Source organism: Syzygium oleosum, unplaced genomic scaffold (genome assembly GCF_021117445.2).
Source record: "Syzygium oleosum isolate NSW1041296 unplaced genomic scaffold, Sole_v2.1 Sole_v2.62, whole genome shotgun sequence".
NCBI classification, from domain to species: Eukaryota; Viridiplantae; Streptophyta; class Magnoliopsida; order Myrtales; family Myrtaceae; genus Syzygium; species Syzygium oleosum.
In genome coordinates this window covers 100,616-116,238 of record NW_026607546.1, presented here as the reverse complement: position 1 = coordinate 116,238, position 15,623 = coordinate 100,616, and the positions used below count along the sequence as shown (strand labels likewise).

Sequence of the window (15,623 nt, the reverse complement as noted above, 5' to 3'; positions counted from 1 at the left end):
AATTTATTTTCCAAAAGACTAATCCACCTAATCCTCAACTCAAATAAAGGTATCCATTAAAATGTGGAGGTGAGCATGATTCCAAGGTAAAATTGTGAATCGAACTAGTCCGGTTCCAAGTTCCAATGCGCTGTGGTCCGGTTCCCAGTTCCTTTTTTTTTTTAGGAATTGCCGGTTCTTGGGGGAACCGAACCAGACCAAGAACTAGGAACCAAACCGGGGGAACCGAGAAAACCCTAAAAAGAAGCCTTTTACTTTTTCCTCATAAAAACTTTGATGTGCTTATCTTCTTTTTTTTTTTTTATCATGTCCTACTCTAATTCTCAACTCACTCGTAGACTTTTGCCCTGCCTCTTTGCAAAGCGTGGGAGTTGAGCTCCACATCTGAAACTAAATATCCCCACCCCAGCCCCCCTGAGAAGGTGGGAATTCGAACTCCCTACCTCCCCATTCCCATGTAGGAAGAATAGCCAGTGAGGCAACCCTCATTGATTTGATGTGCTTATCTATAGAGGGGTTTAGACTAATCTTTCTTGCAATCTAGATCAATGTGCGTGAGGTCGTCTGTAATTAAATAAGGGTTAGTGTTAGAAGAGATATAATTCTCTATTAATAGTCACTTATGAAGTTCTAACAAAGGGGTTAGATTGAGACTTAACATAAAAGGTTTTCATATATCAACGGCCACATAGAGCAACAACAGAGTTGGATATCATGCTAATTTTCTAAGACCATTAGATCTATTCTAGTTTCATTTCCTGAAAATAAACATATAAGATCAGTGTCTTATTGTAATTCATATCATTTTATGTCATTGATAGATTGAGATAAATAACCCTATAGCACATTATCCGGTGAAAATATGCAATGGCGAGTATCGTACTATCACAAAATTCCACATTGCATTCAATATATTCAGGGTAGATTTGTTGTGCCCATTAAAACAGATTGGAATCCATGAACCTTGTGCTCTGTAGGATAGTAGGCATGGTGATTAGTATGGTCATGATCTTCACTGGAGATTGGTGAAGCTTATGTTGTCACATGTTAACATGTATGGCAATATTCTAGATTTTAATCTCTCACTTGCTTAAATTATTTGAACGCCTTCTAATTACATTATGTTATTGTTGTGCTTGTTTGAAGTTGATGTATCAAGATTACATGTCAATTAAGGCGGATGGATATGAGGAGATGACTCCAATTACACGCGAGAGATGTGGATGATTGAGGATTGAAGTTCTATAATTTAGGTTTTATGTTACATGTTTTTTTTACCTTTTATTGTTTATTTTATTTTACGTATTCATCTTTTATGGATTGTTTCTATTGACAAACGAGAAACTTTCATTTTTGTTATGGCGGTCACTTCCATTTTGCTTAACTAAAAATGAAACAAGACAAAACAAAACCTATTAGACCCTAAAACCTATTACAAGGTAGATTTTAAGTTCCAGGATATGTAAGGTAGGCTCCAAGTTCCCAAAAATGAAGAACCTATTCCGACAGGTAGGTTTCAGGACTTAGGACTTGTAAGGATCCTGGAACCGCTCACCCATATTAAAATTCCTAAACTATATGCATATTAACTAAATGAAACTAAACCAAATCAAACACTAAATCTAACAATCTAATCAAGGCTTGCGTTTCTAACCATTTTCGAAGTTTTTTTTTAATTTTTGAATTTTCATTATTTTTTGAAAATAGGGACTCGGACCGGGTCCTTGGGCCCAGTTCTTATGCAGACCGAAATTGGACTTTGAGGACCTAGGCTACGGACACAAATGAGCTCTATTCTCAAGCACTTTCAAAACAAGACTAAATGAAGCCTGATCTGTCAAAATCGAATTAGGCTTAAAATGGGCTACGGACACAGGGTCCTTTTTCCATTGTCTTCTTCCTGCCGGCTTCCTCAGTACCAATCGAGAGAATATACAAAACCAGAAATCCAGAGCTCACCATACCAGCTCCCCAACAACACAAGAACACCAAAATATCGCACATATATACTTGGCAATCGATCTCTTAGATCCATCACAAGGCCCATGCCATTGGCTATTACCTTCGGCCATCACTGTTCACTGGACATTACTCCCTTTACTATGACTTACCGAAGCGGATGGAAACTGAGGATATGAAGTGAGACCACCGTGTGGACATAAACTCGAACAATTTACTTCATGAGAGATCTGGAATAGGATGTCATTCAATCTTCCCTTCTCCATAAATTTGACCTTAAACCATGAAAAAAAAAAAACGAGACCTCCATCAATCTGGGAAAAGAAAACGCTAACATTAACGTTCTTTCATTCAGCCTCTTATATAGGATTTTGTTGACTGGCAAGGCAACCATGAATTAGCACTCCGTTTGTTTCGTTTGAAATAATGAGGTAATGGAAAATGATTTCATTATGAATAATAAATTATGTGTAAACATTTTCGCGGATGATGAAAATATTTTTATTCAAGCATTTTTGTAAGTGATACAAGCAATCGTTTTCTGAAAAATATTTTTCAAATCATTTATTTTCCCCGAAACGAACGGAGCCTAGATTACAGATCCTTCCATCATCCTTCTTCAAATTATTTTTTACTAATTCTTCTTTGGGTAACGATATTTACATAATTGAGATATCTTCTTCCACAAATTTTTATTATTCTATTATTCGATTGGACTGATTTATTTTTAACAATTCATCCACAATCTCTATGAGGATTGTTGAAAATTAAAAAAAAACAAAAATGCCCTCTAAAAAATTGACCAAATAATTTTCTTTCTCCGCTTCCCTCTTTCATTCTAAGTGCGATTGCCTTGGCAGGGAGTCCTCGGTCTTATTTCGTCCTTCGGCGAAGGCCTCGAGCAGTCATGGGGCATCCAGTTGCATGCCATATTCGCATTGTTTCCATTTCATATCGCATGTTTACATCACATTTAGTACATTTCAAACATCTTTGGGACTTCAGGTCATGTTTATCATAAATAGACATGAAAAAGACAAAAAAAAATGATAAATGAAAAAGATGAAAAATCGGAATTGCATTTACTTAGTAATTGCATCCGGGTTCCACTTGGTGCAAGTGTAGTTTCGTTTTAGTTGGTTAAATGTCTCATTGACATCATCTAATTTAAATAATGTGCATACCTTAGTCTAGGGTGGCTAATATATGCGTAGCTCACGGGGGTTCCAATCTCTGAGATATTCATTGATTAGGGCCTTGCTTGATTTTGAATGTATGAGCACACGTCGAACGGCCGCATTGATTCGCATGTTTAAGGGGTAAAATTGGAAAGATGGCACGAAACGTTTTCCAATAAAAGAGAAGAGGTACCAATTTTGGGCATTATCTTTAGCATAATCAAGTCCTCGTACCCAAATATCTGGTTCGCAGAAGTGAACGACCTCCCTTGTTTTACTTAGCCTCTAATCAACCCTTGTGAGAAAAGTGACGGCTCATAAATATAACCAATTGTTGTAATAGAGTAAAACCAACGCCGCGATCGGTAGAATTTGGGAAAGCTCATGTCAAGCGCAAATGCTCATCTCGCATAAGGAATCGCTTGGCATTCACCTGGCAATCCGTTAAACCCCGTCTGGAGATGCCTAGTAGAAAATTCCTTCGATAGGGTTGCAATAGCGTACTAGACATTAGCCTGAGTGAAAGACTACGACTTGACCAAGGGATTTGCCGAGTCCAAATTAGACGCTTAGGCTCCGTGTGTTTCGCTGAAAATATAACATTTCCATGAGTCATTTTTCAAAAAAAAAATGATAATATTTTACCGCGTTTTGCGGAGACCTGAAAATGAACTAAAAAATATTTTCCTTTGTTTGGTAACGGAAATCTCATTTGATTTCTCGTGCGTTGGGATTTCCGTGCTCAAGCGCCGATACTTAGTCATATTTTGGAAAGTGATTTAAAGAGGATATCATTTTTCTACATTTAAGCTTTGGTAGGAAAACATTTTTCATTAACTGAGAAAATATTTTCCATCGACTTATTTTCCTAAGCGATTCAAATGCCAGAAAATGAGGAGGAAAATATTTTCTGCGAAGCAAACGGAGCCTTAATCGCCCAATCAACTCTTTTTAGAGTTAGTCAGGTGACCACTATTCCATTAATCCCCATGTGACGCCACTTACTAGTGTGTGGGCTAAAGAATAACTGTCGTTTTGTTTCGCCAGACGTGGTGGCAAATGCCCACTTCCAAGATGCACGTCTTCATAGTAGCCATGATAGTTACGTCCACAAAACGAACTACCTACAACTCGAAGGTGGGTCCTCAATTGGACAAATTGCTCACTTATTTGACCTCACAGGTGGAGCACTTATTTTCCCTTCTTCGAGTGGCTATTGGATGATTGCCTCCTATGAATGCGAAAACACTCTTGGTTAGTGCAAAACTATGGACCAAGGAAGCAATTACTAGCTGGATCCAATTACCAACTATAAGTGGACAGGACTAAAAACAGTTTGGGGGGTATTTATTTTGTGTATTATCAGTCCTATGATCATCATTATGAGTTACCGTACATCATGTTTGAATGTGCGCATTATTGATTCTGGTAAAGACTCAAGATTGGTATCTATCTTGGGTACGACGGTTTGTCAAATGGATATGTCTCAAGGATGACATCATATGGTATTATCGTAAGTTCCTAGTTACAAGACACATATGGCGCATAAGTGCCAACGGGGTTTTCTGACTTCTTTTGAAGTATACAGTTTATAGAGAAATTGAAAGAGGACTAGATTTGAAGACGACACTATCTTAGATCGCGTTGAGGAATGTTGATTTGAGCTACACTACCGCATCGACGGACGACGGTAGAATTGCTTAGCATTTGTGATGATGGTTGTCCGATATGGATTGAGAGAGATGTTACGATGGCGATGATTCGGTGTTGGTGACTTTGCTGGTCGGAGTTGTTTTTCAAGATGTTGTCTTCAGGTACTCACATAATGTGAATCCTTCTTATTTTCAATGATAAATTTTATATGAGAAATGGTCATATATCTTTCGAAAGTTATATTTTGAATTTGGTAACGAATTTGATTCAAAAGATTCAAAATCATTTAATTTTTTGTTATTGATTAATATTAATCGGTACCATCTAATAAGAGATAAAACATATTAATAACATCCCCTTAACCTATTTTTCCATTGAATCATTTCCGAATTCAAAACATATTTATGTTTTAATTTATAATGAAATTTTTTTTGTGTTTCAAAATAATCCTTTATTTCATTCTAAAGAAAAAGAGATGTTCCTTGATATTGAAGGGCATATTTTAACTTATACAAGTTACGAATTTGCATTTTATATAACTGTTAAAATACTTATGCTTGTTCAAAGGAGGATAAAAAAAATTTCTTTCTTTATTTAGACCCACTATTCTTAATTTCCTACAAAATCATCCAATTTGTCTGAAACAAATTAGTGGTCTACAATATTCCGTCACACTGTTGAGAGTAACAAAACCGTCACCTCCTCTTTAACCTCTACAAAATTTAAATCTTCTTCAAAATGCTTTGCAATTAATATTGCCCAAATGGGAGAATGTTGGAAATTCTTAAATATGGAGGCTAACATTAATATCATGATATTTTAGTTTATGACAAAAGCAATTGTAAAGTTTGTTAAATATAAGAGACAATACAAGATCATCCAAATATGGTTATGTGATCGTATTATGTTGGGCTTAGCACATCTCTGTTTCAACAACAAAATGTGATTGGATAGTCAGTGCAAGAGTAACATGTGATGGATGGGCCTGTTGAAAGATACTCTGTAAGTAGGCCAAGATCTCCTCTGCTTTACTAATGTTGAAAATAGAGAGTCCTGTCAGATGTAATAGTTCAGATGGAGTTTATTCAGAAGCCCAATTCGACCTCATTCCACCTACCGTGGAAAAGAGAGAAGATATGACAAATCATTCTTAAGGAAAACCAAAAGAAGAATTACTCCACAATAACATTTCAGTTTGTCGGCCAAAGCCAATGTTGAATGTCCATGATGAAATCAAAAGCTTAGCGTGCGCAATGTCCACTGAGGACTTACGTGGAATGATGACGTGATTGATTTAGCGATACAAGACGTCATCCCTCTTGTACGAAATCACGAGTCCGATTTACATAGTGATTAGCGATTAATCAATGAACTATTCATGCTGCAATGCATAGCTACGGTATATTTCGTGTAAAGAGACTTCTTAGCTGTCGGTAGCTTGATGGGACTACGAAGACAGGCTCACGATGCTAGTGATGGGAAGTAACTATAGCTAAAATCGAACATTTTATAACTGATTTATAATGCTTATGGTTATACTTAGATGGTCTCTAATAGGGGTCGCTTGTTCCGGTCCTTTTATTTATAAAATAAAATGAAGATATATGGATTGCAAGTGGGACCCATCCGAACTCTGAGGTCAAGGACGTCTCTAAATGACTCAGCAACTACTACTGCTTAGAATGTTTGTAACAACTTCCATCTTTGTCGCCAAACTCTATCCATAAAAAAAATTGTGTCCTCACAATCTATAGAAAAATAAATGGACCTCTTCCATTTGTAAAGCAAAAATTTGTGGATTCGCAATCACTCTGAATTGGTAGTTCCATTTCCAGTGCTCCAATACATAAGAATCAATGAATCATGAGTTGCAGATTGTCATTCTGTTGAGATACGCATACAAGTTAAGATAGAAAAAGACTCGTATTAGAGAATTTGATATGATATAAGAGGGTTAACATATTCTAGTTGGCCTGTAACTTACTGATTTAAGTTTTTGAGTAAATGTGCATCTAAATGAATATATTGATGGGCTCAGATTGGGCTCCCTCTTGACGATTTCCTCGGGTAAGGTATCAAAATTCTGATCATTGCTCCCAACAAATGGTATATCAGTGTTCCGTGAATCTCATGACTAGTTAATATATATGTCATGCATCGGTTACAATACTCTTTACTTTCTTCCCAAGTGGGTAAATTTAACATGAAAATTTTATAATTTTTCGTATAGCAGCATAGAGAAGTAATTAATTTGACTTACAGAATCCATATCCACACTATATATATTAAACCTTGCATGTTATCCTTGAATTGCCACATATTCTATTGTCTTGACGCTACCTCAAAACATCCTCCCAATGGGTAGCCACCCTATTTCTCTTCTCAAACCCTCAAATTCTTACATCATTTTCGTCTCCATCATCGTCCTCCAAGCTTGTCACCATCTCATTATTTGCCAAGTGATGCCTCCATCTCCACCACCATCCCAAGATTTGATCTTCTTGGACCCAAGACTCGCCGCCGTATACCCTGTAATCCAGAAATTCAAGAACACCATCACCGCCGATCCGCTCGGCATCACCAACTCTTGGGTTGGCCCCGACATCTGCCACTACCAAGGCTTTTATTGCGACAACCCGCCAGACAATCTCACAGCCACTGCGCTCGCGGCCGTTGACTTCAATGGTTACCACCTTGGTGCGCCGACCCTCGAGGGCTTTGTCGACCAGCTCCCAGACCTCGCAATCTTCCACGCCAATTCCAACAACTTCTCCGGCGTCATCCCGCAGAAGATTGCACAGCTCCCGTACTTCTACGAGCTCGACGTGAGCAACAACAACTTCTCCGGGGCATTCCCGGCCTCGGTGTTCGGCATCACCAACCTGTCGTTCTTGGACATTCGTTTCAACGCCTTCACAGGGTCTGTCCCGCTGCAGGTATTCAAGCAATCCCTCGACGTGCTCTACATCAACAACAACAACTTCATGCAAAAGATCCCAATCGACTTTGGCTCGACCCGGGTGCTCTACCTCACCCTGGCCAACAACAAGTTCACGGGCCCGATCCCAAGGAGCATTGGCAACGCCTCCTCAACGCTGATCGAAGTGCTCTTCCTGAACAACCAGCTCATAGGTTGCATTCCTTACGAGATCGGGTTCTTGAGAAAGGCCACCGTCTTCGACGCCGGGGGCAACTACCTGACAGGACAGCTCCCGTGCTCACTCGGCTGCTTGGACAAGATCGAGCAGCTCAACTTCGCCGGGAACTACCTGTACGACGAGATCCCGGAGGTTGTGTGCTCAATGCCAAATTTGTTGAATCTATCGCTGTCGAACAACTACTTCAACTACATCGGGCCGTTGTGTCGGAAGCTCGTGAAGAGCGGAGTGCTGGACGTGAGGATGAACTGCATCGCTGGGCTTCCCAATCAGAGGCCGTACTATGAGTGCGCGAAGTTCTATTTTCACTCGTTTTGGTTTAGGTGGTTCTGTCCGTGGCAATACTTGATGAGCGTCATTCCTTGCAAGATCAATTCAACTTATCCTCGTCGTCCTCCGGGTGCTCGGACAACGTCGGTCACTTACCCTGCTCTTATTCGACACAGATTATTATGAGGATGAGTTGTGGTTGAGCGTGTGTTCTTCGTGTTCAACATGAGGGCGTGGTGCGTCCCTGAAGAAAACAATAATGGGAAGACCAGCAATAATAACCACAGAGAGTGCTTATATGGTTAGAGAAATGGGTAGTCTTTTGCAATAGTTGTCAAGTCTCGCACACGATGTGCAATCTCATGCTCACGTCATAGTTGAAGTTGTCCTCGTTAAAAAAAGGTTATTAGGTAAACCAAGGGTGATATGATAAGCAGAGGCATTATAAAAACTATATGAAACCTAGTGGGACCTTGTGCAGGTTCCAGTGTTTCTTCACAAGTGATTTCTGTCTTATTAGACTAAGTTTACTCAATTCTTTCTTCGTTTTCAGTTGTTGGAAGAGGTGAGAGGATGGGATAATAACGGAAATTTTGTCCGACCATGCCTATGCCTATGACGGGTGATTTACAAGTATGGACATTATTCGCAAGCAAATTTATATACAGGGTAATAATTTTTCCCAACACATGTTGGAGAACTTATTTGATAGGTTACGAGTTATGAAAATCACCCACATGCAAATTTAACTAGAATTAAATGCGAGTGATTTTATGTTCATAGCATATCAATCAGAAGTGTGATTAGAGATAAATACAGGTATTGTCTACATTTGTACTTCACCAATTCTTGGGTACAGTGCCCCGCAGTCATTGTCCCCACCATTCGCATCCTTTAGATGTAATTAAGTTCATTCAAATGCAAGTGATTTCATATTCATAACATATCAAACAGAAGAGTCAAATATCTTCTATCAACAAAAATGTAAATAGAATAACGGATAGAAGAATCTGCAATGCAATTTATAGTGGTTCAACCTATCCACTTAGCCACTCCATTTTTTTGTAATGGTTCAACCAATTTATAGTGGTTCAACCTATATGGAGACTCGCCCACTCCATTTTTTTGTAATCTTAGTTCTATTTGTAATGCTGGGGAATGTCCCTAAGCTTCTGTACGTCATCTTATACATACTACTTACATTTACACCAAAAAAAAAAAACCTATCCACTTAGCCTCTTCCATTATACCAGTTCTAATAGCTCAATAATAAGGTTGAAATCCATTAGGCAATCTTTAAAACTTTGAAAGCTTTTACAGAGAAGTTACCTCTCCACGATCCCAGCATTTACGATCAAAATCATGAGACCTTTTTTTTGAAAGAATAACCAACAAGAATTAAGAACAAGCTTTGAGATTCGACCAAAAACAAATTGGGGGACAATGAGCGCGGGTACAAATGCAGACATTACCTGTATTTATCTCCAATAAGTTTCTAAAACTCCTACAACAACCATTTTATCTGTATGAGTATTAGGTGAAATGACACCAATTGTCCCTGTACTCTTGCTCAAAATTCAAAACCATTATTATACTTTTTTCGGTCCAAAATCATCCTCGTACTTTTAAAAAGGGTCATCCGTCGTCTTGTTATTATTTCGCTCTTTTTTTTAATCGATTTATGCTGATGTGGACGATCGGAACCCTAAGTAGAAGCCATATCACGGCCATGGCCACTCAAGCTCGAGCTTAAGCTAGAAGCTCACAGTCATGGCCATTTGAGCTGAAAGGCCGCCATGGCCAAATCTAACTTCAAAGCGTGTGACCACCGTGGTTGCTTGAGCTCAAAGCTTGCAACAGGCCCAGAATCAACTTAAAATCGAAAAATTATCGATACAAGTTAAAATAGAAGAAGGCCCAAACAACGCCACTCTACCGTAAATAGTTCTCCGGTGGTTTGAGTTCTTGCGTTTGATTGTTTTTCTTCTTCTTTCAAGTTTTTTTCATCAATTTATTAATTTGATTATTAGTCTATTTGCTTATGTATAAATTTAATCAATAGGAAGAAATTCAAAGTGCCATTCTCATCTCGATGAAACAAGAATGGATCTAGTATGTATAGATCTCCAGAGCAAGCTTCTGAGGAAATTTTGTCTGCTTGTTGCGATTCTTAGGTCTGTTTATTATTGTTTTTCTTTGTTGAGGATCAGATACTTGACTCTAAATTACACTCCTCAATGGCCATAATCTTCATCATCATCCACCAGTGAATCCCACAATTACACGATTGATGTTGACGACGAAGATGAATTGGCCGAAGCCGGAACGCTACAAAACTCAGTCATTAATCTCTCATCACTCACTCGCTCCACAACAAAATGCCCAAGCTTACCAACAACCTCCACCAAGTTGTCCCTACACAAGAACTCGTCGCTGTAAACTCTCTCCACCTCCCTGTCGAAGTCATGCACCAACACGTGTGTCTCTGCCGCGCCACCCTTCTTGCTCCTCGCCAGCACCGCCGCCGTGAATATTGCCGACATCCTCCCCGGCGCCACCTCATGGTACCCGCTCGGCCCGTCAATTAGTATCACGTCCCAACTCAAGTCATACACGTGGTTGGGCAAGCTGTTCAATGCGAGCTTGCATTCCGAGAAGAGCAGGTTCTGCACTGGCCGGCACTCGCCATGCAGCTCACCTCTCGCCGACTCAAGCAGCCTCTTCATTTCACCGACCCTCGTCTCGTACTGCACGTCGTAGGCCTCAATTCCCTGGTGATGCTGCTCAAACCTTGAGACAAGTTGCTCGTCCTCATCGAGGAAGATGGTGTGGCCGTTGAAGTTGAGGGCTTTGTACAAGAGGGCCTCGTGGGTGAGGCCAAACACGAGGAGGTTGCAGCGGGAGGTGGCAGCAGCACAGCCAGTGATGGCGGTGGATATGGTGACAAGCTCGGTGGACGTTACGTGGGTGGAGTTGCTAGTGGCGGCGTAGTGGAGGAGGGCGTCGGATATGGAAAGTGGAAGCGGTACTGAAGACGCGGCAGAGCCCGTGGTGCTTGTGGCGGTGGGGGTGGTGTTGGTGGTGGCGGCGATTAGGGTTAGAGTGAAGGCGGTGGTGAAGAAGGTGATGATCAAGATGAGCCACAAGCGATTGGCGTTTGAAGATGATTGCTTTTGGATTGTGGGATGGAGGAGTATTAGCTTTGCGTTTTTCATCTCCTAATCTCTCTCTCTCTCTCTCCCGCAGTCCCTCTCTGAAGCAACGTGTTCATTTCATTTAACATATCAGAGAAAGGTCTTAAGAGAAAAAGATTCTAATCACAATTAATGCAATAATTGCAGCAAACATTGTATATTAGTGTGAATAGACTAGATGGGAGACCAAAAAAAAAGAATATGTGGGAATCATTGAGATGAAAGAATTCTTGCCCAGAGAATAAACAAGAAACGGAGTGAAACGGGCAAAATCGTTCAGTACTTTCGAAAAAATAAGATTTTGATACAAATTAAAATAGACAAAATCATTTGTCCCCTACACATGAGTTAAGCTTATAACATTAGAAGAAAAATAATTCGAATGTGATTAATGCACGTAGAAGGACTGATTAGGGGGCTTGTTTAGCAAAATATAAAAAATTTGAAAAGCATATTTCCTAAAAATGATCCTAGAATCAACGAAAAATATTGTCATTATCAACAAAAATATTTACGTATAGAGTTTTGCTAATAATGAAAATAATTTTTTGTTGACTAATTATTCTAAGCAATAAAAATAATTGGTTCTTAGAAAAAAAGTATTTTTGAAATCATTGATTTCTCGTAAAACAACCGCGCCCTAGACGAACGAAAATCACACCACATAGTTCTCATGATTCAAAAATATCTAACTAGATAATTACTTAAAGTTGAAATGAATCACCTAAAATCCCAACAAAATTTCTAAAATACGGAACATATAAGGAAATAAACTTAATTGTAATCCTAGAAAAAATACTCGCCAAATTTTAGGGTTTTCTAGATTAATATATACATTTCATTCTCTTGCAAAACATCTTATTCCTTTGAATGAATGAAGATTTTACGAGAGATCTTTATTATTTTTTGAAATTTATGCATGTGAGCGTGTTTGCGTCTGTAAGCATATTTGCAAATCAAGTTATTCATTTATTTATTATATTCGCTGCGTAACCTCATTTGTTTCAAAAGCATTTTAAATCGTTCGGTAATGAAAATATGATTCACATTTTGAAGTCGGACGATCATCATTATTTGATCATCATAATGAAAGAGTAAAGAGATGGAGAAAGGTGCGGCGTCGCTGTCATTTGCTTTGGCTCGTGCGCACCATTAACTCAACATTGTCCTTCAATATTGGGGTCGTTAGGTCTGATTGATTTGATCACGGTGGGATTTGCTGTTGGATATGGACATCATGTCATGTCTTTTGAGGTCTACTGATGTCGGCGGCAGATAATGCAAATCATCTCCTAGCTAAAGAACAAGGTCATAGCAGTCTCCAACTTTTTCTTGGTGTTCACTATAATCTTTGAATAATTTTTATTTGAATTAATCTCTAAATTTTCTAAAATCTACTCGATGTGATTCTTTCGTTAATTGGAGTTCAATGTCACGGGTAATCAACTGTAACGGTATGCCAATCCAGCAAAACTCATTTAGCAATGACGTGGATTGGCCAACCTCACTACTAGTGTCATCCTTGATGTGGTCTTGTTGTGCCTCATTGCCGACACTACCTGAGCTAACCGTCCATGCCTAGCTCAACCCTCTGTGTGTGTGTGACTTCCAATGGAGGTTGGGGCTATGCACATGACCTCCATTGATGGAGGTGTTCAAGTTCATACTGGGTCGCACGACTTGGCCTCATATCTAGTCTAAATTAAACAGCTATTTAACAGTGTCCATGTAGGTGTCTTTGTTGACATATTGAATGACTAGTTGATAGTATTATTGGTCACATCAGCAATTTTCATTAGTCTACTTAATGAAATGACAATATTGAGTCATATTCAAAGAGGACAAGTACTATTGAATTGCCAAATATCTTCGGGACAAGATCGAATAATAAGGAAAAGTTCGAGGACCACATATACTCTATCATCCAAAACAAAAGAAGAAAATACGAAACACCATGATCGTGGATGGTACAGAAGTGAGAGAGCTTAATTAATGGAGAAAGGTCCTTTATGGGAATCATAGAGAAATGGAAGCAAATAATGTATGTCAAGATGCTATGCTGTAAATTTGTTTCAATCTCCCTTATGAAAACTAGTAGAAACATTTTCTAGTGAATTACAGAAACCAATCTTCAATTTTCACCTCAAATACTAATTTCATATCTGCTAATTCCAAAATCTATCCACACTTTGCAACGAGAGGTTTCAAAAAAATCTACGCTTTGCACTTTCTAATTTCCATAGTTTGTTAGACTCGAAGATGTAAAATTTAGACCTTTTTCGACATCGTGGCGCAAAATGCATGCTCGAATTGATAGAAGACGTGGAATAACTCATAATAAAAAGTCAAGAATGCTTTTTGTTATTTACCCTGCATAATGAAAAATGTAGTTGAGCCACTTAGGAAGCGTGTATAAGGATAAACGGGAAAATTGTCAAATCAGTAATAAACCTATTACACAAATGCTGATATAATCCAAAACTTTTCAATTTTACCAATGTAATCCTAAACCTTTGAAAAAAATTCTAATGTAGTGCTTTTGGTTATGTCAGCGGTTTCAGCGAAAATTGGTCGAAAAGACTATATTAATATTTCACTTAAAGGTTTATGACTAAATTGATTAAATTAAAAAATTCATGATTGAACTAATATTCACACAATAAGTTTAGGACTGATTGGACAATTTTCCCAACGATTAACTGTTCCATTATTTTCCCTTCTCTTATAATCCTTTTAAATAAGAGAATAAACAATATATAAAAAAAATAACACGCGCGTGCACACATGTATATATTAAAAGAAGTATATATTTTTTTTTTGGTAAGGAAAAGAAGTATATATTTGTATCTTATGGAAAAGAGATATGCGATATCTTTTACCCAAATGGTTTTCATTATGTTAGTAGCTTGAAATTTGTCGATGTTGATCATCACGTTTGTCCACCATAAGTTATAAAGTCAACTTTCACGTTTGCCCCACTAATTTAGTATTTAGGTTAAAAGCAAGTTCCGTTCTCACGAAAGTGGTGCTTTACTCACAATGTTCTGTTCGAGTCCGACCATGCCTTTAATTATTGCTTTGCCTAAACTCGGTATTATTGACGTAATCAGACCAATGATTGTGGTCTCCACGTCGTAAAATGACGTCAATGTACGTGAGATATGATCATCTCTTAGGCATCGAGAGAAATGTTTCTTAGCGATGCAAAAGTTTAGATGACAAATGCCAAGAACTCCTCACTTTTCTTTTGCAAGTTGTCATCTTATCATGGAATAAAGCTATCGGAAATCCCTAAACGTTATCAGTTCGTGCAGTGTTTTCCCTTGATCTTTTTATCTTATCTTTTAAACCGGTCATATTTGGGGCCTAGCCCGGACCGAATCAGACCAGTTCGAAATAATTTATGCTGAGCCGAGAGGACTTGTTAGGCCCGACGTGATTGGGTCGGGGCTATTTTTCCAACGAAAGCCCCACCCGTTTGCACCTCTACTTCTAATTACCAGAGACATCAAAGGAACTTGTGAACTCGCATCGTAGTATGCCATTTCCTACACAATTCTTCATCTGCAGTAGACAAAGAAGCATTCCTCTCTCTTGTAACATGGCTTGAATACGAACTTTCGCAACATAACATTACCATGCGAATCTGTTGGTAGTTTGTTTGTAAATGAAACTTGGGAGTGTTTTGTCCCACATAGAATAAATGGGAATATGTGGGCCATAAATATGAAAACCCTAAAGTGTAAATTATGAATATACTCTAAACTAGAGTGACGTGTAATGACTATGTACTAATTAGTCACATCATTGATAACATACTCAACAACAGCAATCCACACAGGACGATATTGGGGTTCGACCTTAACGTCTAAAGTTTCGAAAGCCAAACATGTCTTCATTGAAGAACAGAAACAATAAAACCACAGTGACCTAAGGATTTATCAACTAAAAACATGCACTTAAATCAGATATTGGGACCGCATCAACCCAAACAAACCTCATTCTCACCGTGACTAGAATTGACCTAAGGCAGTGGGGAACGAGACGACACAATGGAGTGTGGTCGAGCGGGCGGCGAGACGTAGCTGCAGTACTCACCAAGACAGGGAAATGCTCAATGCAGTGTTGGGAGAACTTGTTTGTGCTGCAGGAAGTCGTCAAGATGTCGATAGTGCTACGATTCGCTGGCAGTTCGCTGGTTCTTCACTGCA

The 15,623-nt window shown here is 38.7% G+C and overlaps 2 protein-coding genes across 2 annotated transcripts; one reads left to right on the top strand and one right to left on the bottom strand.

The window, feature by feature from the left end:
- Positions 1-7,081: 7,081 nt before the first annotated feature.
- LOC130137140 (uncharacterized protein At4g06744-like) lies at positions 7,082-8,747 on the top strand. The gene has a single exon (XM_056307904.1). The coding sequence runs from the start codon at positions 7,148-7,150 to the stop codon at positions 8,402-8,404; it is 1,257 nt and encodes a 418-aa protein (XP_056163879.1). The 5' UTR covers positions 7,082-7,147; the 3' UTR covers positions 8,405-8,747.
- A 1,742-nt stretch (positions 8,748-10,489) lies between these two features.
- Positions 10,490-11,549, bottom strand: LOC130137155 (protein IRX15-LIKE-like). Its single transcript, XM_056307918.1, has one exon. It carries the CDS (start codon positions 11,431-11,433, stop codon positions 10,498-10,500), a length of 936 nt encoding a protein of 311 aa, XP_056163893.1. The 5' UTR covers positions 11,434-11,549; the 3' UTR covers positions 10,490-10,497.
- Between the last annotated feature and the right edge of the window lie 4,074 nt (positions 11,550-15,623).